This window comes from Physeter macrocephalus, chromosome 7 (assembly GCF_002837175.3).
Source record: "Physeter macrocephalus isolate SW-GA chromosome 7, ASM283717v5, whole genome shotgun sequence".
NCBI lineage: Eukaryota > Metazoa > Chordata > Mammalia > Artiodactyla > Physeteridae > Physeter > Physeter macrocephalus.
The window spans coordinates 96,972,606-96,996,399 of record NC_041220.1 but is presented as its reverse complement, the minus strand read 5'-3'; the positions used below and the strand labels follow the sequence as shown (position 1 = coordinate 96,996,399).

General features: G+C 34.2%; 1 protein-coding gene across 2 annotated transcripts in view; it reads left to right on the top strand.

Moving 5' to 3' along the window:
* The window catches only part of SLIT2 (slit guidance ligand 2), a 402,412-nt gene that overhangs the window by 267,529 nt on the left and 111,089 nt on the right, over nt 1-23,794 (top strand). For both annotated transcript variants that reach the window (XM_024119498.3, XM_024119497.3), the window contains exons 7-9: nt 3,287-3,358; nt 5,941-6,104; nt 8,106-8,244. In XM_024119498.3, the coding sequence (XP_023975266.1) occupies nt 3,287-3,358; nt 5,941-6,104; nt 8,106-8,244 (375 nt within the window). The remainder of the gene's footprint in view (nt 1-3,286; nt 3,359-5,940; nt 6,105-8,105; nt 8,245-23,794) is intronic.

Genomic DNA, 23,794 nt, shown 5'->3' with positions numbered 1-23,794 from the left:
ATCTCTTGTCACGTATGTCAAAGGTTCACCCATTATAAATGTCTGGTCTGGGGCTTTTTTAATATAGAGTTACCATTTTTTATATAGAGTTCCAGAAAGAATTTTACCTGTTTTGCTTATTTTTATCATCCATGACTCTTTAAGATATATCTTTTTATTATGAGGAAATAATGAAAGAACATTAATTTGCACATCACCTTAAATTTTGGATTTCTAATGTTTTAGATTTTTAAAAATTTTGATTCCGTGAATCATGTGTGAATGTATGAATATACTGAGGCCAAAAAGGAGAAGATGGGGGTAATCATACTGAGCCATTGATGGAAATTTGTTAGATTAAAATATATATTAAGGGAGAGAATGAATAAAGTTCAAGAAGGAAAAACCAAGGTAGATGAAAGCAAGGAGGCAGTTTATCACTTGCATGTAAAACGAACTGACTTTTTGTGGAATTCTCATTGATAGGATTTAGAATTAACTTTATTTTCTTAATAAGAAGATGCTGTCTCAAAAATAACATTGGAAACTAAATGTAGATCCATCTTTTCTTTTTCTTTGGACACTAGATTCAGAAATGAAATACATCGCTTGAGTTGCCAGTTTTATATGGTTTATTTTTATTTTCTATAGAATGGACGTAATTGAATTGAATTGAAACATAGTGGTTCAAATCCATTCAATATCAGACTTTCTGCCAAATCCTATGCTTAGCACTAGGGAATAAGAAAGAATAAATCAAGATCTAAGTCCAAGAGGGCCTACATGATTACCAAGACTAACATTTCTTATTTACACACCAGGATGTCCTTTGTACAAGAATATATTCTCATTACATAGAGAAAATCTTGAGGTTGAACATAGAAATAGACTTCCATGCAGGAAAAAGTGTTCACAAATAAAGAAGTGCAGCATATAACTTCACATTGTTTCATAATAGGAATTGATCATGGCCATAACACATACATGTCATCATACCTAATCAACAATTATATGTATTGTTAATTTCAAAATAACTTAATTTCATTGGTTCCACGTATTGTTCAGTTACCAGGTATTAATATCAATATTGCTTTGCCAGCATCAATACTGAATAAAAATAATGAGATAATTTATTTTTTTAGTTGCATTAAACAAATTAACATTTTGAGACAAGTCTTCAAATTGATAGCCACTGGCTTCGGCATGCAATGATAACTCTTTTGTGTGGAATTATAAGAAACTATAGTTCAAAATTAACGCATGTCTGCCTAGTGTGAATTGCTTTAAAAAAAAAGTTGTCCCCAAAATCACATTTCAGTATGCTGTATACTCTGAAGATTTAAGCCATATAAAATCAGCATAAATTTTGAGGGTAGGCAAAGGGGTCATTTAAAGCAAATCCCTTTGAGAAGTGAAACCTTTTAGTTCAGACATCAGGATATGTTTTAATGGTGCTTGAATAAAAATCTCATTTCACTCGAGTACAGGAAAATACTAGAGGCTTTCAGATAACATGAGGCGACCAATTCAGTGCTTTATAGATCCTTCATTCAGTGGGGTTTTTTTCTATATGACTTAGTTCAGATCATTTGCATTAGTTCTTATATCATTCAATACATTGCTAAACTGGATAGTAAAGAGAGTCAGTGCATGTTCTAGATCTGTAGCTGTCATGCCCTGCTTTACTGAGAAGTTTAAGTAAATCCTTCTATCCCTGAACACCCCATATCCCACCATTGATAACCATAGCCACCAGCTGGCCTAGAGTAGCCTCAGTGTATCCTGCTTAGCCCAAACAGACATGGCCCGTGGACTCTGAAATATTTGAGTTAGTTGCCAGTATTTAAAAATTAGGAAGATTGATCCATTTTTAGTTTCTCTTGAGAAAATCAGATTGTTTGGCAACTTTCCATTACAGCAGAGCAGCAGTCCATCAGAGCTGAATATTAGTTGCTACAACAGAGAATATCATCGCTATCACCAAGGTCCTCTTTGTCCCCAGGGATCGGTCTGCTCTTCCCCATCTCTCTTCCCCATTTTATTTCTTTACAAGCAGCCTGCTTCTCTCATGTATGTTTCCTGCATGGCCTCTGTAGGCAAGTGAATGTGCAACCTCTAATTCAAACCCTTCTCGAATATCAAACATCATCCACCTGTACCAAGATCCATCTTTCCTGACTTCTTCAGCAACTGCCCTGTTAGTCATCACCCTACTGTATCTTCTGTATACTGGAATCATTTGTCATCTCCACACTCTGCTCACCTATTCCTGGGATAATTGTCTTTCTCACTGTCTTGTCACAATCAGACTTCTCCAAGTGGAGACAAAAAGATATCTCTCTGCTAAATCTTACTAACTCTAAGTTTTTGTAATTTGTGTAATTCATCTCCGCAGTTGGGCTGTATGCTATTTTAGGACAAGATTTATGCCTGACTTATTTTTAGAAATTCCATGTTGCCATAAAAATAAGAGCCATTCAGGACATATTTGATGAATGAATGAGTAGTAGTTGTAGTAGAAATAGTAGTAATAATACAACTAACAATGCTTGTGTTAGAGGGAAATTAGGAAAAATTTGAACCAAGTTAGAATTATACTTATTTTCACCGTATCTCCCTTGACCACCCATCTTCTTGACCCTAGCTTCAAGAAACCATGTTCACTACACAGTACTAAACAAAGAACAGGATAAGTGGCTGCAACTAAAAACCACTAGAATATATTAAGCTTTTACTATATTGCTGCAGCATGTCACTTCTGTCCTACCCAATGCAAGTACCAAGTATTGATATTTTTCTTCCTACTCAAATTTCAACAGCAACTGCTGTCCACAGTAAAGAACAATTAACAGGACTCTGTTCCAGGACCTGAAAGCACTGATTCTGTGCCATTGCTATGAGATTTCAATTGGAGAATTCAAATGGGTTCTTTTACTCATGGACACTAATTATACATAATACCCTTAAAGAAAATATAACTGTTCAATTTTTCCAACTGTGACTATCTCACATTCATTTCCTAACCAGTATCGTAAATCGACATGTATGTACACAGTGTATAAAGCTACATGGTAAAAGATACTATGACTCAAGTCACAAATTAGTAATAAATATTTGATGAATGCATAGTAATATGTTAAAGTATGAAATTTATTTATCGTCTTGTACATACAGTTCATTCTTGATGTCGTCTTCACCAGGTAATCGTTCTGCATAAACATAATCACAAGAGGTTTTTCTGTGTTAACATATGGAGTGATCAATAAATTTTCTTATCTAAAATTTCTAACCTTTTTTTATTCTACAGCACTCTCAACAATAACAACATTACTAGGCTTTCTGTGGCAAGTTTCAACCATATGCCTAAACTTAGGACTTTGTAAGTAGCCACAATATATATATATAAAGTCAATTTAATCAATTAATGATTCCCCTTAAGTACTGTTTTTAGTAAGTAAAGAATATGACCACTAGATCATCATGGGGTAGACAAGGGAAACACCACTTTTTAAAAAGTTCTGGATATGATATTTGAATAAATGAACTATTATTCTGAAAACTTGAAAGCTTCCTTTTAAATGATGTGTGTTATGGGAAGTTTGGGGGAGGGAGAAAAACATTTATTTTGAGCTGTTGTGGAGATCACATTTCATTAAGAAATGGAAGACCCCTTGATTGGCTGTCAGAAATGATAAATGGTAAATCTTTATGATTTTATTACTGTATGGCAAGCAATCCTAATAAAGCTAAACTGGCTCTCCAACATTCTTTGTGACGTAAAATTACAGCATCACCCTTTAGTGCTTCTATAATCAAGGTTGTGTCAGCATTTATATTTTAAAATACCTTTTCAGGAATTACAGATGGACATTAAAATATTTTAGATGGATAAAAATGATTCTTTAATAAAAGTGTTTGATACAGCTATTTTTTTCTCTTAGAGAAAAATTAATCCTCAAAACCCAGGGTGGGGTATTTAGTTAAAGCATTTTCAGAGGTAAATCGCATTGGAACTGGGTTTCAGAATCACCTTGACCTAAAAATACATATTATATAAACATGTGAGAAACGGTGAGAAACAAAACCAAGCATTGGTCTTTTTGAAAAAATATGTGTTTTTAAGTAGAGTAAATATATTTTGATAGGGTTTTCAAAATATTTTTGTTTTACAATAATTTATAACTGAAAGCATTACATTTATTTTCTCTCTTTAATCAAAAATCAGTTGAATTGCCACTTTTTAATGAATTAGATAATACCAATGCTAATGTCATTTTTTCCTCACTAAAACTGAGCTCTTCATGGGATATAATTTCCTTGGAATATAATTTAGCAAAATAAAATCATTCTAAAAGTAAGCAGGCATAACTAAGTTTTGTTTTCTTGGGGCTATCAGATTGAGACTGACTGGCAAAATGAAGAGCCCAGTTTACTCAAACTATATTTAATGAAGTTGGTTTCTCATTAGTTTTAGCTAAGTTTTTAAAAACAAATTGGTCAAGCTTTCAATCTTTGAAAAACTAAAGCCACGAAGACTGTAGAAAGATCTATCATCTCCATTTTTTACGTATAGTGAATCTTTTTTTCTTGTGGAAATCCACTACAGTTTGTCTTGCTAATCAGGTTTTTAAATTTTTATATTCTTTTCTCATTTCAAATGTGTGCACATCTAATTGAATTGTCGTAATGTACTTGGTTTCAATGGAAATATTTAGATAGCAATGATGTGGAATGTGCCTTGTGGCTTCCAAAAGATGCCACTTTGACCTCCAAGCAAACTTCACCAGAGGTCACCCAGCCTTCCCCAAATGTACCTTTCTGTCCTGTGGCATGCTGTCTAGTTTGGATGCAAGACAGTCTATTCCATACCTCCAGGCTCAAGGAGAATGTAAAACAGTCGTCTGACTTTAAATTCCCTTGCTTTGGTTGTTTCATTATTCTGTATTATCATTGCTACTTAAAAATTCCATTTTTATGGTCCAATTAGCTTTCTGGACTGAGTTCCATGTTTTAATATCCATTACTGTTATTGGGTTATAATCGAGCACATCAGCTAAAAAGGGCTAAAATGGTATTACCGTGGCATAGATGATTCTGGGAATCATGCTTTGATTTATAGCTTTGGATGTCCTTTTCTTTAGTTTGAGAAAACATAAAAGCCAGTTTGAAGTCATTTACCTAATTTAGTGGATACATTTGTCTGATATTTTATTAATGGAGAAGTGCTATTTACCACTTGGAAGGGATCCATGATCTGGTGTGGATTCCTGCCAGCATAGAGGGGGCTGGCATAATTCCTTCACTCCCAGCCATTTATGTCTTTTAATTTCAGTTCCTGCTCTTTGAGGCTATGTCCCCAAGAGCCAAAAGCAGCTAATCCCTTTTACTGCGATTAAACAAAAAGAAGGAAATCAGAATAGGGATGTGAAAAGAAGTGGTTTATATTGAATTATTATTCTGTCGGGTTCAGCAAAAAATGAAAGTGACCTGCTAAAAAAGTTTTGCCAGCAGTTTCTACAGAGACTAATAATGACAAGACTAACTGGTATTTCAAACTGGGAGCCACAACTTTTCTTAACATGCCTCCTACCCCTGCCTGAGCCCAGACCTCCCCATTCCTCCACCCCACCCCCACTGGCTGCCAGTATGTTGGGACTGCAGAGCAATTTGCCTTGGACTTCTTTGTGTCTCTTTGTCCCTTTGAATAGACGTAGGCAAAAGATTTTCATGGTCATGTTCAAGCTTCTGTATACTTGCTTAGCTCAGAGGTAGATGAAGAGGGACTTGAGTCTGTGGTTATAAACCAGTTTAATTTTTAGGAAAATAATTAGATTGGCATTTATTAAGCTTTAACCTATTTATAGGTAGAGACGAAGTTATATGTTATTATGAATGAATTTTCCAAGTTTTGAAATGACTCTTTTCTGTTTTCTTGCTTTAAACTTCTTGGCTCTCATTTAGTCGACTCCATTCGAACAACCTGTATTGTGACTGCCACCTGGCCTGGCTCTCGGACTGGCTACGCCAAAGGCCTCGGGTGGGCCTCTACACTCAGTGTATGGGGCCATCCCACCTAAGGGGCCATAACGTAGCTGAGGTTCAAAAACGAGAATTTGTCTGCAGTGGTAAGGGAGAAAGAACCTTTCTGTTTTCATATTCCCGTATGCTCTGATGTAAGGAACTGTGAGAGGTGCATGCTTCAGAGGTTTCACTGTTCCTCACTAATGTGCAGTTATGCACTAATCACTCTGTGGAAATCCTCTGTGTTAGGGATGATGTCATAGGCTCTAAGACATTCGTGCATGGTTGGCAGTTATTGATTACTTTCACCTAAGTTTTGATGGAGGATTTTTCAGTTTTCAGTCCAAGGGAAAGATAAGAAATTCCTAAATTACAGTTCTATTTGCTACTCATGATTTTACCTTTAAGTAAGAATTTATTTCTATTTTGATGTTAACAATTGGAAAAATGATGAACTAATCTTGGATCCCGGCTGGGAAATTGAAAAAGTAACAGAACTGTAGTTGCAGAGTGACAAAATACTTTTCATGTGATGCAGTCCTACCTAAAAGAGATAAATGACTAACTTTAGTAACAAAAATCTGAAAACAAAAATAAGACACCGGTTATGTAAAGTATCAATAGGTGACATTCAGTTAGTTCTTTCTATGGGCTTAAGCATCAGTCTAAGTATTTCACAAATATTTACCTCATTTTTACCTCCCTCATAACATCTGTTGAGAAATGTAACATTATATTAAAGTTTAAAATGCTGAGGAAAAGAAATGGTAAGTAACCTTGTCAAAGGTTGTAGAGTTAAGTTCAAGGATCTCAACCTAGACAGTCTGATTCCCAATCCATATAAATTATTTCTCCTTCAGAAGTGTCTGTTCAAAATAACAATAAAACAAAAATATTAAATATTTATAATGCATCATAAATAGCAGTTTCCTAAAGGAAGAGTGAGAAGACATACTAGTTCAGGATTCTATTTTATTGCTATCCTTTAGACCTTTTTATGTATTTTCTCATGCTTTTTGTAACCCAAACAAAATTTTCTTATAATGTCATGGAATGTGCTCGGTAGGTCTGATTGCTTTATAAAAAATTAAGTAAGGAAATGACTAACAATTCGTTACTAATCACTTTTTTCTCTTTTCACTTTTTTCCTTCCTGTTTTCTAGATGAGGAAGAAGGCAAGTTCATGTTTCTTGTTTAGACTGAGACTATTTTTGTAAAGTGTGAGAACTTGTTGAGAGGGACCTGTAGTAATTAGCCTGCAGCCTCCTCCCTGGGTATCACCACCACTCGGGCCCTTTCTCTGCAGGGCAGAGAGGTCTGGCCCTGCTGCAGGGACAAACCCAGCGTTTGCAGATGCCTGTTTGGTACAAAATGCCTGACAGCCTGTTGTTCACCATTTGAACAGTAAAATTTCAATATTGAGTAGTAAAATATATACCTCTGGGTAACTACTTAGCCTAAAATTTTAAGCCATACAAAGTCAAAAAAGGAATTGTCTAGTTTACAACTAACAGAATGACCTGATACAAATTATTACAACTTCAAAAAAAGCGGTAATTTTGAACCTACCCAGAAATCAAACTTCTTAGCATCATCTATTTTCCCCATACTTATTGGCACATGATTACTTATTTAGACAGTTATGTCTACCAAGAGGGAAGTTTTACTGTTTTCCTTTCCTTCTTTGAGTTAAATTAAGTTAAGCTACTTAAAGTCAATAAAGACCACGCTCTATCTAAGCTTATTAGAAATGAAATATAGATTAGTCTGAAGTTGCTGCTTTTTTTGGAACTCATAATAAATTTGAATAGAATTCTAGTTTCAAATCAGAATGTAACCTCTCTCACAAATCTTTCAAATTTTAAAAATTATCAGTTTTGTAATTAGTTTAAAAAATCTCATTTGCTTTATCGGTACTGACCCCAAAACATACATGCATGCTTCCTAAAATATATTGTAGAAATATAGTATCATTTTATAATCAGGTATTTAGAGAAATGCATTTCTGTTTAATAACGTGCTTTGCTATTTTAGCTAAGTTTGTGTGTTTCACAATGATGAAATTGAGGAGGAAAAACTATAACTTCCGTTTGTTTCTTTTTCAGGTCACCAGTCATTTATGGCGCCATCTTGCAGTGTTTTGCATTGTCCAGCTGCTTGTACCTGTAGCAACAATATCGTAGACTGCCGTGGGAAAGGTCTCACTGAGATCCCCACAAATCTGCCAGAGACTATCACGGAAATGTATGTTCCCTGAATTCCCTCATATCCCCCCACCTCCCCAATAACCTAAGCCATGACTTTCCTTAGGAGAGTCTGGGTTTATCAAAGGCCAATCTGATCCATTAGCTTAGACAAATGTTTCTTTCAGAATTGTATTGACCTTGACTCTGTTTAATTAAATATCTTGTTGAAGTGGCTAGGATTTTTCTTTTTTTTTTTTCAACACAGGTAGAATTAAAAGGAATGCAGTTCAAGGAAAAATAATACTTTGCTTTTTCTTCAGAAGGTGTCATTAGGCGCTTCAGGAAAAATAAGAGTATGAGTACCTCATTTATCCAATTGGCTCTGGAGATCTGCTTCTGCCCATTTCTAGCTTGGAGTGGTGGAAAATAAAAGAAAAACCAAGCTGGGGTAATAAATCATAGAAACAAGATAACTAGATGATGCCTGCTTTCTCAAGACAACACGTTTTAAAATGCAGTTTCACTGTTTTGCTTGAACCGTTGTATAGTCCACCACAAAGGATAAAAAAGATAATATTATCAAGTCAAAATGTATAAGATTTTTAAATTAGTGAGCATTTTAGCTTATTTGAGCCAATGGCTACCTCCATCAAAAATTAAATTCTCTCAACAAAATATTTCATACCTATTTTGTATGCAGCTGCTGGATTCATTTCTGTGTCGTAGCCAAATATAAGTCATGTGGCTAAAACAAGGTCACATAAGATGTAAAGTGGACTACTTTTACCATCTTGGGAAGTAAGCATTAGGAAAAGTCTTTACCTTAATATCTATTAACTAAGAAAGCACCTCTTAACCACCCAGCCTACCATATATTGTTTTAGAAGTTAATTCTACATTTGAATTAAATAAATATTTTGGGACATATTTGGTTGAAATAATAAAGTAGGATCAACTTCTTTAGATAGGCCTTCGTAATAGGCACCAAAAAAAATTAAGTTATTTTCAAGAACTATTAATTATTTTTTTTGACTGTTAACTGCCCTAATTTATCTTATATGAGAATAATCTTAATTCATAAGACCCACTAACATTATTTTGAAGTATTTAATATGTGCTTAAAAGTGTACTTAGAGAGATGCAGTACTTGACACAGACAAAAAATATATGTATGAACATAATAATATTATTCTCATCAAATTTTTAATTGATGAAACACTACCTTGGCCATAAAAGACATTTGTATTTTTTAGCTGAACCTTGAAAGAAGAACAATATATGACTTGGGAAGAGGCAAGAGACATTCTGCGAAAGAGAAACATTGGGGACAAAGGGCAGAGGTGGCAATGAGCATTTTGTTTTAGGGATTGCACAGTTGAGCCTAATTAGAGTAAGAGGTGCATTTTGAGGCATCATGGAAAATAATGCTTCAAAAACGACATCTCCATCTAATTCTAAAGCCACAGATTACGTAAGGCCTCCCATCTTAGAAGATGTAATATATGATGGAGTAGATAGTAGAAAGACATAGTAACTGTTCACACAGAGAAATAGTATATCCATCTCTCCAGGCCCAAGCATTTATTAAGTAAACACTTATTATTACATAAAGGCAGCATGAATTCTCCACAGATCTCCATCAAGTGACATGCAAGTTAAAAGCTATAAAATGAGGTAAAAAGTAATGCATGTTGTAAGAGAGGAAAAAATAAAGTTCAAGGTTTTTTTTTTTTCATTAATTTTTATTGGAGTATAGCTGCTTTACAATGTTGTGTTAGTTTCTGCTGTACAGCCAAGTGAATTAGTTATATGTATACATATATCCACTCTTTTTTAGATTTCCTTCCCATTTAGGTCACCACAGATCATTGAGTAGGGTTCCCTGTGCTAAACAGTAGGTGCTCATTAGTTATACGTAGTAGTGTATATATGTCAATCCCAATCTCCCAATTCGTCCCATCCCCCTTTCCCCCCTTGGTAACTGTAAGTTTGTTCTCTACATCGGTGACTCTATTTCTGCTTTGCCTATCAAATTACCAATGGCAGTTTTTACAGAATTAGAACAAAAAATTTTACAATTTTTATGGAAACACAAAAGACCCCGAATAGCCAAAGCAGTCTTGAGAAAGAAAAACAAAGCTGGAGGAATCAGGCTCCCTGACTTCAGACTATACTACAAAGTTACAGTAACCAAGACAGTATGGTACTGGCACAAAAACAGAAATATAGATCAATGGAACAGGATAGAAAGCCCAGAGATAAACCCACGCACCTATGGTCTCCTAATCTATGACAAAGGAGGCAAGAATATACAATGGAGAAAAGACAGTCTCTTCAATAAGTGGTGCTGGGAAAACTGGACAGCTACATGTAAAAGAATGAAATTAGAACACTCCCTAACACCAGACACAAAAATAAACTCAAAATGGATTAAAGACCTAAATGTAAGTTCAAGGTATTTATTACAGAGGGCGTAAAGTGGAGAACAAGTTAACAGTGGTTAACTAGAGTCAGAAAGCTTTAGTTAGAACCCGAGGTCTGCCTATCATTTACTAACTGTGAGACCATATGCAAGTTACTTATCTTCTATGGGATTATCTCCTCATCTGAACTAACTGTTGTCAGTTTGTAGTGAAAGAATTAACACATGTAGAGCTTCATGTGCTTAGACGATAGTAATCATTGAATGATACCTCGATCTCAAGCCTTCATGTAGGAGGTAACGTGTGCAGTAGGCCTTGAAGGATAATTAGTGAATGGAACTGCAAAGATGAGAAAAGAGCTTTCAGAAATAATGAACCTTATGAGCATAGGCAATAAGAATGGAAATTCAAGATACTGCCAAATAGGAACTCAATTTGATTGGTATTTGGTACCTGAGAGAGTTAAGGAAACAAAGTTGGAAAGGTATAGGTGGAGCTAATTCATGGAGGACTTGGATAGTATAAGGATCTAAATCTTTCTTTGCAATGCATTTGAACACAGGAGTTTGAATCTCTAAGAATTAATCTGACAGCTGTGCACCAGTGGTTTGGCAAAAGGAGAGAAAACCAGGCTTAAGGCTTCTTAGGAGACTATTATGTTGATCGAGGGGAGATGTCATGAGAGCAGGAGCTAGTAAGTAATAGTAGGAATGATGATGTGGAAGCAGCTGTGATAGCTAATACAGAAGCAGCATTAATAGGATTTGGCCTTTGATGAGATGAGAAAAAGGACTCAAAGAGGATGCCGAAATTTCAAGTATGAGGGCTGGGGAGATGGTGGTTATGGCATTGTATATAAGAAGCTGAGGGGCTTCCCTGGTGGCGCAGTGGTTGGGAGTCCGCCTGCCGATGCAGGGGACGCAGGTTCGTGCCCCGGTCCGGGAAGATCCCACATGCCGCGGAGCGGCTGGGCTCAAGTAAATAAAATAAAACCCAACAAAAAAAAAAAAAAAAAAAAAAAAAAAGAAGCTGAGGAGCAGGACCAAAGCTAGGAAGGAAGATAGGAAGATGATGGTGAGCAAAATTTGTGAGATACTGAAGTTCCAATAAGATATTTAGAGACACTAAAATAATACAGACTATGATAATTTGGAGCAAGACAGGATTTGAGGCAAAGATTTTGGAGTAATTAATATTATAAAAAAGCAAAACAAAACAAGTAGATGGTTAACGCCATCAGATGGCCAATGGAAAGGAGAAAAAGAGAAGAGAAACCCAAGGGAACTAAACAAAAACAGCAGAGGGCCACAATAGTTAAGGGAGGAAGGAGCTTCTAGGTTAGAATTTGACCAGCATATTGTTCTTGAAGGATTCAAGACAGAGTGATAGGTAAGTAAGCCGCTCTTCAGAGTGTTAAGAAAGGTCAGAGGTGATGAATATTGGAGAGAGCAGATATGGAGTAGTTTGAAGAGTTTAGCTGAGAAACGATTTTTTAAAGAAGACACTTGGCAATGATAAAGGACAGACTTGGGTTTATTTTAAGGTGCAGAAACCTGCAGTCATTAGAAAGTCAGAGAGGAAGCATAGGTTTAGAGACACATGAGAGTGTGAGAGTTAGATAAGATATATGTGGAAGCAAGATTGTTCTGGGCCCAGGAGGGGATTGATCAAATCCTGATGATAGAAAAGGAGACAAAAATGCTGTTGCTGGTTGACAAAAGAGGAGTGAGTTGTAGACATAACAGACTGAAAGGAATATGAAACATTTCAAATGGTTTATCTCATGTAGTCTATTTTACTTTTTGTCATAGAGCTTTTCTTACATTTTGAATGCTCTATAGATTTTGTATGATGGTGGAATTTAGTAGCATAAAAGTTAGACTAATTAATATGTCCCAATGAGTTTGTCTGTGTTGAGGTGGTGGTTTATCAGGTAAAGCTCTAATAAATTCATAAGCAGAGATGAAAACTTATGTGAAGCTCTAGGTGAATTTTACTTCTCTGATTATTACATTATCAGCTTTATCATTAGAGCATCTGGTAATAAATCATATTGCTCTTCAACTCCAACAAAATACACCCATTACCAGGCTTCCCTGGTGGCGCAGTGGTTGGGAGTCCGCCTGCCAATGCAGGGGACGCGGGTTCGTGCCCCGGTTCGGGAGGATCCCACATGCCGCGGAGCGGCTGGGCCCGTGGGCCATGGCCGCTGAGTCTGCGCGTCCGGAGACTGTGAGTGAGAGGCCCGCGTACCGGAAAAAAAAAAAAAAAAAAAAAAATACACCCATTACCATTCATTGTAGTGGCACAACTTACTAGCTTAGTGACTCACTTCTTTTATTACTCTTTTATTTTTTTATTAAAGAATCAGTAAGATTCATAAAATGTAGAAATAAAGTTAAGCAACATCTTTAAAAATTTTTATATATTCTATATTTTTAATACATGATGAACTGAACATTATAAACTCCCTTCATATTTTTCATATAATGTTTTAAAATTGGATTTTACCAGTAAATTATCAGTAGAATTTCTTTATTGCAAATTATCAGACATTTCATTCAGTAATGTTGAGTTGACTCCCTACTGTTTAGTGTGTCTTTATTCCTGTAACTATCTCATATTGTGACAAAAAGAAAGTATGTATGTATGATATGTAGCAGTGATCAACTGCCTGTAAATCTGGGTAGAAAAACTTGCCTCACCCTTTCCTTTTATCTGATTTGTGCTTGCAACTATAACTTCACTCTTGTGGTATTTGCTCAGATAATTATTTGTTAAGATATAGAAGGGAAATATTCCTTTAAAGTCAGAATTGAAATAATTGGAGAAGAAGGAATAGAAAAGAGACTAGCATTTATCTAATGCTGGCAGTGTTGGATACTATACACATATTGTAGCATTTGATCTTCTCATTGACCTCTGATGGGTGTATTTATGCAATTTAAATAAAATAGGAAAACTAACGCAGAGGCATGTGTTAGATAAAGGTTGGTTTTATTTCTCCAAGAGGCCTCATTATCCTGATGATTTTTCCATGGTCCAGGATCTGTCCTCCCATTTGCAGACTAGGAATCTGATTTTGACTGCACTTAATTATTACATTTTGTAACTATATATCCATATATGTATATATATATATGTTTGTGTGTTTGTTTAATGTATATACATATATATATAACATGTATATGTTATATATATATATGTGTGTATATATATATATTTGTGTTGTGTGTTTGTCTTCACTACTAAAGCAGCTCTATGAAGACAGGAACTGCTTCTGTTCTAATCACCACTGAACACCCAGCAACAAATCCAGTACCTGGCACACAGTAGGCCCTTGATAAATATAAGATAACTATTTATTGAATGAATGGATAATGTAAAAATTAAACATTTAAAGCAGGTTTATCTCTGAAAGGGTGGAGTTATATTAAGCACGATTAAAAGAAAAAAATCTGAAGGAGCAGTCCATTCTCTTCCAGTAGAAAAATGAAATGATGCTTTTTAAGCATAAAATCAATGAGAAATTTTAATGAAAAAAAGTTATGAATAGAATGCTTAATGAAATGAGCTAAAATGGGCTAACTAAAAATTCCTTTGTTAAATTCCCTGTTTCCTGTCCTGGCTTGGATTCTACTCTCTACATGCATCTGAGAGCAACTTTTTTCTGCTCTAGGTTGACCAAGCCAGTATCTAATAGGTACCCTCCTTCTTTAGATATAATAGTTAATTCAATCTTTTTACAGACATCTTAGACATCTTTCTCTAAGGTCACATTTTCTCTGTAACAAAGCCTATAGACGTTTACCTCAAATCCCTCAAAAGTTGACAACTTCATTTTGCTATTTAAAAAAAGGCCAGGCTCAAAAAAGTTAAGAAATCTTGTAAAAAAACAACTCTTCAATTATGAAGTGACTAAACTGGCCTCAGTCTTAGATTTATTTGACTCCAAAGCCTGTTTTCCATCCTCCATCCAGCTGCAAAAGAAAGATAGATGTGGCTTAGCTTGTTGGGATATTATAAGAGGGATGATTGAAAAAAATGAAGAGAGGCAGATATCAGAAAAACAGGGCACTATAAGAAACTTATATGTGAAGGGAACATAGAAGGAGCATAGAGAAAGACAAGGCATGAAGGTATAGGAATTTTACAAAACTAAGAACTGTTTCGTATTACTTTATATCTACAACTGTTGTCTTCTTTCCTAGTCTCTATTAAGTAATTTCATATCTTCCTAGATTTTGTCTACGTAGAAGTTATCACAGCGTAATTTGATATTCTGGTTAATGTCAAACTACCCTGTTAGACTGCAAGCTTAATGAGGGCAGGATCATGTCTTTTTTCCTCACCATTTTTGTCCCAAAACTTAGCACAGTGTGGGAGGGGAGAAGAACAGTACTGGGGTGGGGGGGTCTGGGACATACAATCAGGAGAGCCTCCAAGCCTCCATTCTTCCTAGTAAAAGAAAATGTGACAAAGGAGTATGGACTAATGAAGATAGATGGGGGGAAATAGAATGTGTAATATCAGGTAAAATTAGGTTTAGAAGAAGGAAGTTGTTGCTGCCCTGGAATCTTTCCAGCACTTTGCTGCTTTGAACTCTGCTGGTTGGGTACCTTGTTTTCATACACTTGGAATGCCTTAGGCAAGTCTATACAAGGCCTGACCCATGGCAACAAAATCATTAATAGCAAATTGATTCTCTATATATCAAATCATCAGAATTAATTTCTTAAATCTTGTCTTGAGGTGTAATACTTTGAATGTGATGTGATAGATTGCTGTAAAGTAGACATTTAGTTCTCTTCAATCCAGTTATAGATTTTCTGTGGCATAGCACCTGTCCAAACCATTATACAGAAATTCCATAAATCACGGAGAACAGTTAGTAAAAACATACGTTGAACAATTTAGTATGTCTTGTTCACTCTTAGGTCTTATTGCTTTTAATCTTGGTTGCATTTTTCAGGGCTCCAAAGCTGGGAGCCATACAATTCTTCCTTTTATTTGTCTGAGAGAAGATAAGGAAGCGTTCAAATTTCGGGAAAGGAAAGTATGGTAGCAAAGTTCTTAGGCCGGGTCTTATGAGGCCTGTCTCTGTTTTCTAAGATGTATTACAAATTTTCAGAAGTTATAGTATTTGTTTTGGATGTGCTATTTAAATAGGTAAAATGGAAAGGGAACTCACTTTCTTTTATAAACTTATTGGACTGCTTTTACTCTGCTAGTAGTAAAGAAGCCTGTTTCAAAAAGATTCACAGTATTAGAGGTTGGATATGAAGTTAAGAGTACATTTTTTTCCCTTTTGTTTCCTCTGGATCATTTGCATGCATAATTATAAAGAAATGAAAGTGAGAATGATTCTTGAATGCTCTGATTACAAACTGCATTTATGATACTGAATATAATTTTAAAAATATGTCTTTGTCCTCCATTTCTGTTTAGGCACTCTTCCTGTGTTTAACCCTTTTGCATGCTATTTCTGCATTTGCCCCTTCCAAAATTTTGCATCCTTATTTCTATTAAATAATACTTGCCAAATTTTGAATCTGCATATTTCAAAGTTTCTGTTGGTAGGGATATGTAAATTAGATTTGATCAATGTGTTTTAAAATAACCTATTCTATACTAGCTTATTAGGAAAGTTACAGGTACTCATGATATCAAGCATGACTTTTTGACTATTTAACATACACTCAGGAATGTCTCAGCTAACAGCACAGCTGTCATGCTGTGTAATTGGTTCATTGTCTTTTAATTATGCCCAAATTTTGAAAATAAATTTTAAAAATAAATATACAGTTTGACTAATTTTTATAGCACATGTAAATTACCTTGACTTTACTATTTAGACAATATTGATAAAATATCTCTGAAGTTTTCATATCATGATTTCATCATAAGTTAGGAGCTTAGAAAAAGACATAATAATTTAGCTTCTTACAGAATGCAGAAAGCCAATTCATTGTTCAGTATACAAACTAAGATCACCACTGAGTTTCCTCACAACAAACATCTCACTTAATTCTTAGTCATCAGTAGCCGTGCTTAGTGTAATCCCTACAGCAATTTTGATAGTTCCACAGCAAAATAGTATAAGATAAATTAGGTAAAATACATTTAAAACTAAACTAAACCTGTAGTTCCATAGACCATTATTGAGTTCACTAATAATCATTGGAGCATTTTCATCTTTATTTTGGCAAAATTCTCAATTTTATATGCATATCTTGAACAATCTTTAATTCCTATTGAATGAAATAGTAGAATAATCATCTTTGTAAAGAGAATTCATTTTTATTAAGAGTGTGGGTTCATGAAAAGAAAATTATTTGCTCCTATTTCCCTCAATTTACTTCCTTTTTTCCAATTTTACTGAGGAATAATTGACATATACAGTTGTATATATTTAAAGGGTACAACATGATGATTTGATATACTTATTCATTGTGAAATGACTACCAAGATCAAGATAATTAACACATTCATCACCTCAAATAGTTAACTCTTTTTGTGTGTGGTAAGAATGCTTAAGTTGTACTCTCCACAATTTTCAAGTATATAATATTTGAAATATATTATTAACTGTAGTCACTGTGTTGTACATTTGACCCTCAGAACTTATTCTTCTTATAACTAAAAATTTATACCTTTTGACCTTCATCTTCCCAGCCACCAACCTCTGCAACCACTGTTCTATTCTGTTTTTATGAAATCAGATTTTATTTTTGGGGGGGATTCTGCATGTAAATGATAGCATACAGTATTTGTATTTACCTGTTTGGCTTATTTCAGTTAGCATATGCCTTCCAGGTTCATCCATGTTGTCACAAATGACAGGATTTCCTTACTTTTATGGCTGTATAATATTCCATTGTATATATACCACAATTTCTTTATCCATTCATCTGTTGTAGGACATTTAGGTTGTTTCCATATCTTGACTATTGTGAATAAAGCTGCAGTAAACATGGAGATTCAGATATCTCTTCAAGATAGTGATTTCAGTTCCTTCAGGTATAAACCCAGGAGTGGGATTGCTAGAGCATATGGTAGTTCAATATCAGTTTTATGGGAACCACATACTGTTTTCCATAATGGTTGTACCAATTTACATTCCTGCCAACAGTATATAAAGAGTCCCTTTTCTCCACATATTTGCCAGCATTTGTTATCTCTTAACCTTTTTGATAATAACCATCCTGATTGGTGTGATATCTTATTGTGTTCTTCATTTGCATTTCTCCGATGATTAGTGATATCGAGCACCTCTTCATGTACCTACTCTTGATTTGTATGTGTTCTTTGGAAAAATATCTATTTAGTTCCTTTCTTCACTTATTATTTTGATTATTTGCTTTTTTGCTATTGAGTTGTATGAATTCTCTACATATTTAGGTTATTAACCCTCTATCAGATATATGATTTGCAAATATTTTCTCCCATTCTCTTGGTTGCCTTTTCAATATATTGATTTTTTTTCTTATTTGTACCTAATTTCACAAAAATTTATATGTATAATGTGTATGTTATATATACGTATACACACACACCCTTTATATGCTTTTGTTGTTATTGTTGTTTGATCATTTCAGAAGAAAACCACAGTGCCTTTCATAAGAGAAACATATAGAAGAATGAATCAAACTTTTGTAATATTAGTTAAGATGTGAAAATAAGTATGGTAAAATTATAAATAAATTGGTGAAGAAGAAATCTTAAAATGACTAGAGTGGTAAGGCAAAGCAGATGCTCCAACTGGTTTCTCTTAAAAATCCCAAGGAGTATGATGAACATTATTGCAGCAGAGAACGGCATGTGGAAAAGTATCATTTTTTTCATGTACTACATAGTCAACAAATATTTTTGAGTGCCTACTCTGCATCAGGCATTATGGATGAGAGGTCACAGTTCCAGCTTTCAAAATGTTTACAGTGCAGAGAATTGAAGCTTTACACACACAGAAATTTTAAAAGCTATATGATAAGTAATAAAATACATATGCATGGAGAAATACATATGCACAGAGAAAGGAATATCTTGATTTCCCTGGGAGACTAAAAGAATCTTCGGGTATGAGGATGTGTTTCGCAGGCAGAGAAATTGTGGGCTTTCTAGACAGTGGAAAGAGCATATGCAAAGTCCAAGAAAAGTGAAAGAGTCATGTGTCTTTGAGAAATTAAAACAGTTTTAGTTGTTAGAACATAAAGTACAATCCTAATCTTGAAGAATCACTGTCCTGATGTTAATAGGATACAAGGGGAAATTTTGAGCAGTATAGTAGTATGATTTGATTTGTTAGTTAGAAAAATCACTCTAACATGGAGTAGAGAATACACTTGTGATACAAACCGTTACATAAGGCGTGATAAAGACAGGCTTAGCAGCAGGTAGTAGTTGAGAAGTTATTCCAAGAAATGACCCAAGTGCTGTTGTGGTTGAGTCACTAAAAACTTCTTCAGGAAAGAAATGGAGACCCATCAGATGTGAATAAGACCTATGTAGGCTTTAACATAGAAATGAAGACAGCTGGGGCACAAAGTAGTATTCATTCTCAGGTGAATGAAATTGTCACTTTTTTTAAGAATTAAGTTATTGATTTATGGTTGTAAAATCAGCCAGAAAGAGTAAGTTGAAAATTTGTTTGGTTCAAATTCTACTAGTGATCACAGTGTTATCTGAACTTTAGGGGAAAAATGACGGATGACTTGGACAGTAACTCAGTACAGGCATCGGGGAGAAGGCTAGTTGCTATCTAGTCACTGAGTAATACTGTTAAACAAATGATGTATAAAGGTAATTTGCATAATGTTTTTAAAACTAAAATTATTACCAAATGGGGGACTTAGCTCAGTGCCTAACTCATATTAAGCGTCCAAGAGGTTTTAGTTATAATGAAAAACAAAGCAGCAAAACTTCCATTTGTCTTTCTTGGATTGCAAAAGAAAAATTATGAAAACTGAGTGTTACTGACATTATGAATCTGTACTCTGTGCCTCTGAAATCGGCGAACCATGTGTCTTAGCCCATTTTTCCCTCTAAATCTAAATTACGTGATTCTGTGTATTGAATGTACTTTTTTTTTGCATTTGAGTGTGTCCATATAAATATATACATAAAAATTTTAACACTCATTCAGAAGTTCATTGTCTGAAATATGAGGTCAATAGGAACTCACACACACACATTTTTGTTTTGCTTTAAATGCTTAAAGACCAACTGGAAAAGGAGTTATTTTTATTATGAAAACATCAATTGAATTTGCGCTGAGGGAAATGTACCCAGAATGACATCACAAGAAATAAAATAAGATTAAGGAAGTGGACAATTTTCAGGAACAAGTCATCCCAACATAGGGATCGCTGATAATCAATTAGGATGGACAGAGTCTTAAGGCAAAAATGCTAGCTATATGCAAAGTATGTCCCTCTAGAGGCCAATATTCACTCAGCTGTTAAAAATATTTGTTAAACTTAAAAAGTCCTGGAAATCGCAATTACATAACAGCAATAATATTCTAGTCTAAGATAATCTTGGGTCATTTTATGTAGAGACATCTGAAGGATTTCAATGGCATGCATTTACTGCTCAAGTTAGAAGTAACATTCCAAAAATATAAAAGTACTTACTTAAGAATTATTATGTAATAGGCAAGAGGATCCCTGATGTCAAAGTAATATCACTGCTTCCTCCTTTACAAATGCAGGCCTGGTGTTACCTATGATGAGAATATTTGGCTACACTCAGCAGTCCATGACTCAAAAACTAAAGTCATTCTGCAGCTCCAGCCTTCACCCCATTAAATCTGTTCTATTCTTTGGCAGCTGTTTTTGCCATTTACGTTAAAAGCAGATGGGGAAAATGCAAAGAACTGTCAGTTTTATTGCCATGTATAATCAGCATCTGGGCTGTATGTTACAGAAACACTCAATCCAAACTCATACTTTACTGGTGGTGTAAAAACTTTTTTTGAGTTTCTCAGTTTTCAAATTAGAGTAAGTGCTCGATTTTAATCATGTTCATCATGGAAATAGCAACCATTTGTATTTTTTTTTCAGCCTCCATGTATGTGAATGATGCTTGAGTGTATATGTTTAATATACACTTGGGAGTTATCTGCAAAACTGTTTTGCTAATTTGTTTTTAAATGTGTTTTGGAACCATAAATGTTTATTTCACATTAGAGATCATGTCATATGTCAGATTTATTCCTTTCTATAAACTGTGTGTATATGTGTGACAGATACATGCTACAGACATTATATTATATAATGCCATATGTTATATGTTACATATGTACACATATATATCCTCATTTTAATTTTTTCCACTATTTTGTGAGCAGGAAATAAACATACCATACTTGTTTTTTTACATCTCATAATTTTTACCAAAACATTTATAGTAGGTTTTATTTTCTCATTTTTCAGAAAGAGAAACTGAGACACAGAGAAACAAAGAGTAACTTTTGCAAGGTCCGCAGAGCTAATCAGTGGCAAATTCTGAATTTAATCCAAGTCTGTATAAAGCTCATACTTTTAATCACTAAACTCCACTTTTTATCTTTATGTTGATACATATACAAAATATAAATACCTCTTGGGAGAGCTGTTTCAGCTTTGGCATGTGGATGTTATTTTTTATAGTTTATCAAGGTAATTTAATTTGAAAAATATTGAAACTAATGCCTGAGTATTGAAAGCTAGTGAGTCGAAAGTGTCATTTAAAATAAACTAATGTTGTTTAATATAGTATAAATGTCTTCAGAACTAGTTGGAATATTTAACTGCCCAATTACACTGTATGTTGCATACTTTCCTGATGTAAGATCTGCTAATTGATAACCATGGTAAAGTATTTATATGCCACAGAGCCCAGCTATACCTGCACATAATTTCCAGGTTTTAAGTGTACACAATATTACAGCAGAGAGATTTACTGATAATTTCCCGTTTTCTACCATCTTTGAAATAGGCACCAGAAAAGTGATGTATATTGGTAGCTGTTCATTCTTTAGGAACTCTAAAAGTGTGAAGACATATATTTCTTTTTTAAAAAAGCAGTAGAGAACAAGAGAAAAAGATATATGGGAGTGGGAGGAAAAAGTTCTTTTTATTGCTTAAACATACTTGTGAATTTTTTGATTGGAACAGTTAGAAAACTGTCTTCTAACTAAAATTGAACTTCTAACTAAAATTTCCTTCTTGTTTTGATGAAGTGTAGCAGCAGATTGCTTTGAGATATACGTACACACAACGATGAAATGTTTTGGAATTGTTCACATACATTCCGTGGAGAAAAAGGTTCTGGCTCCTTTTATATGAAAAAGTCTTCCTTTATCATATGGGGTTTATAAAATTTTCTCCCTCTCTTACTCAGTTTTCTAAATCTATTTTTACTTTGAAATTTAAAATATTGATTTTTTTTTTTTTTATGAAGGGCTAGCATTTGGAAGGCTCTTAATTATGGTGGATTTTATCTACAGCAAGCAAATGTACCTCAGCCATTACACCATCTCTTTTTGTAACCCTGGAATTTTATAGTTTGCTTGTTTGTTTTTTTATGATTGTGGATGTCTGTTTCTTATACTTTTTTCCAGTGTTTGCTTCTTATATTTTGAAGCTGTGTTATTAGGTATATAATTTTTTTAACATCTTCTTTATTGGAGTATAATTGCTTTACAATGGTGTGTTAGTTTCTGCTGTATAAAAAGTGAGTCAGCTATACGTATACATATATCCCCATATACCCTCCCTCTTGCATCTCCCTCCCACCCTCCCTATCCCACCCCTCTAGGTGGTCACAAAGCACCGAGCTGATCGCCCTGTGTTATGTGGCTGCTTCCCATTAGCTATCTGTTTTACATTTGGTAGTGTATATATGTCAATGCTACTCTCTCACTTTGTCCCAGCTTACCCTTCCTTTTTTTTAACCTTCACCTGAAAACTCTAATATTTTTCCTCCTTATTTTTTATAATCTGATTTTAATAGTCCCCCCTCTTGTTTTAGAAGGAAGGGCAACATTTGAGATGTGTGTTGTTTGTAGTTTGTCAAATATATTGTGAGGTTCTTGTAATGAAACACAGAAATTATTTATCCTAGAGACCTAGAACTTTACAGGAAGTACACATTAGTTTATTGTTTGTCCGCTGAAGACAAGAAAATGGACATTTTTAAACGTTTTAAAATTTATGGTTTGACATCTATCAGTGGTAGAATATTTCCCTGCATGAGAATCTGTCTCTTTGAATGAAGGAGGCACTTATGTTGTGCCTTAATGGACTGCTAGACAGTGCCATAAAAACCAATTAGCTGCTGAGTCAATGTAAATAACCATATAAGCTTCGTTTCAAATACTCTTTTTTTGGAACAAGGTTGGAAGTAAATAGATAAATAAAGAAAAGCAAGCAAATCCATTGTACATGTCATTGTTCAGCTTTCTGTTGCGTATGTTGTAAATGATGTGGTTTGCCATATGAAGATTAAGTCATGGGACATTGCAATAAGGAATAATACCTGCAGTATTGCTATATTATATTTGAGTTATTTTTGCATATAAAATTAAATATGTTTTCATCATGAATTCTCTTTGTTTTGTAACTTTTTGAGCATGCATTTTCTAAAAAAATAGATGGCCCACTTATTATATCTTTTTGTTTTGTTTGCTTTAGCAGGAATAGCTATCAATGAAATTAACTGCAGATTCAACACAAACTAAGTTACAACAAAATATATTTAAAAGCCATTAGAACAATTAGTGATCATTATAAGTATTCTAGGTTCTGAGACTTTAAAATAATAAATGAATTTTAAAACTTCTAAAGAAGCTTTTTAATTATATTAAGCGCTAGAATTAGTTTGGCCACATTTGTAAGTTAATGTTATTGACATTTCGGAAGTCTCAGTACTGAATATCTCATTTTTTTAAAAACTTATATTGAACAAATTAGTTGGAAATGTAACTGTAAAACTGGACACTTTATCAATAAAACGTCCATGAGGGTATAAACATATCTGCTTTTGATCACCATTTAATTCCAATTATGTAATACAATATGTTGCACAGGGCTGTCATTAAATATTTGCAGATTGAATGAATGAATGAATAATTGCTGATTCCTTATTTTCAAGAAACTGAAATTATATTAACGAAAAGTAATTGTATGATCTAGTTTTGCATGA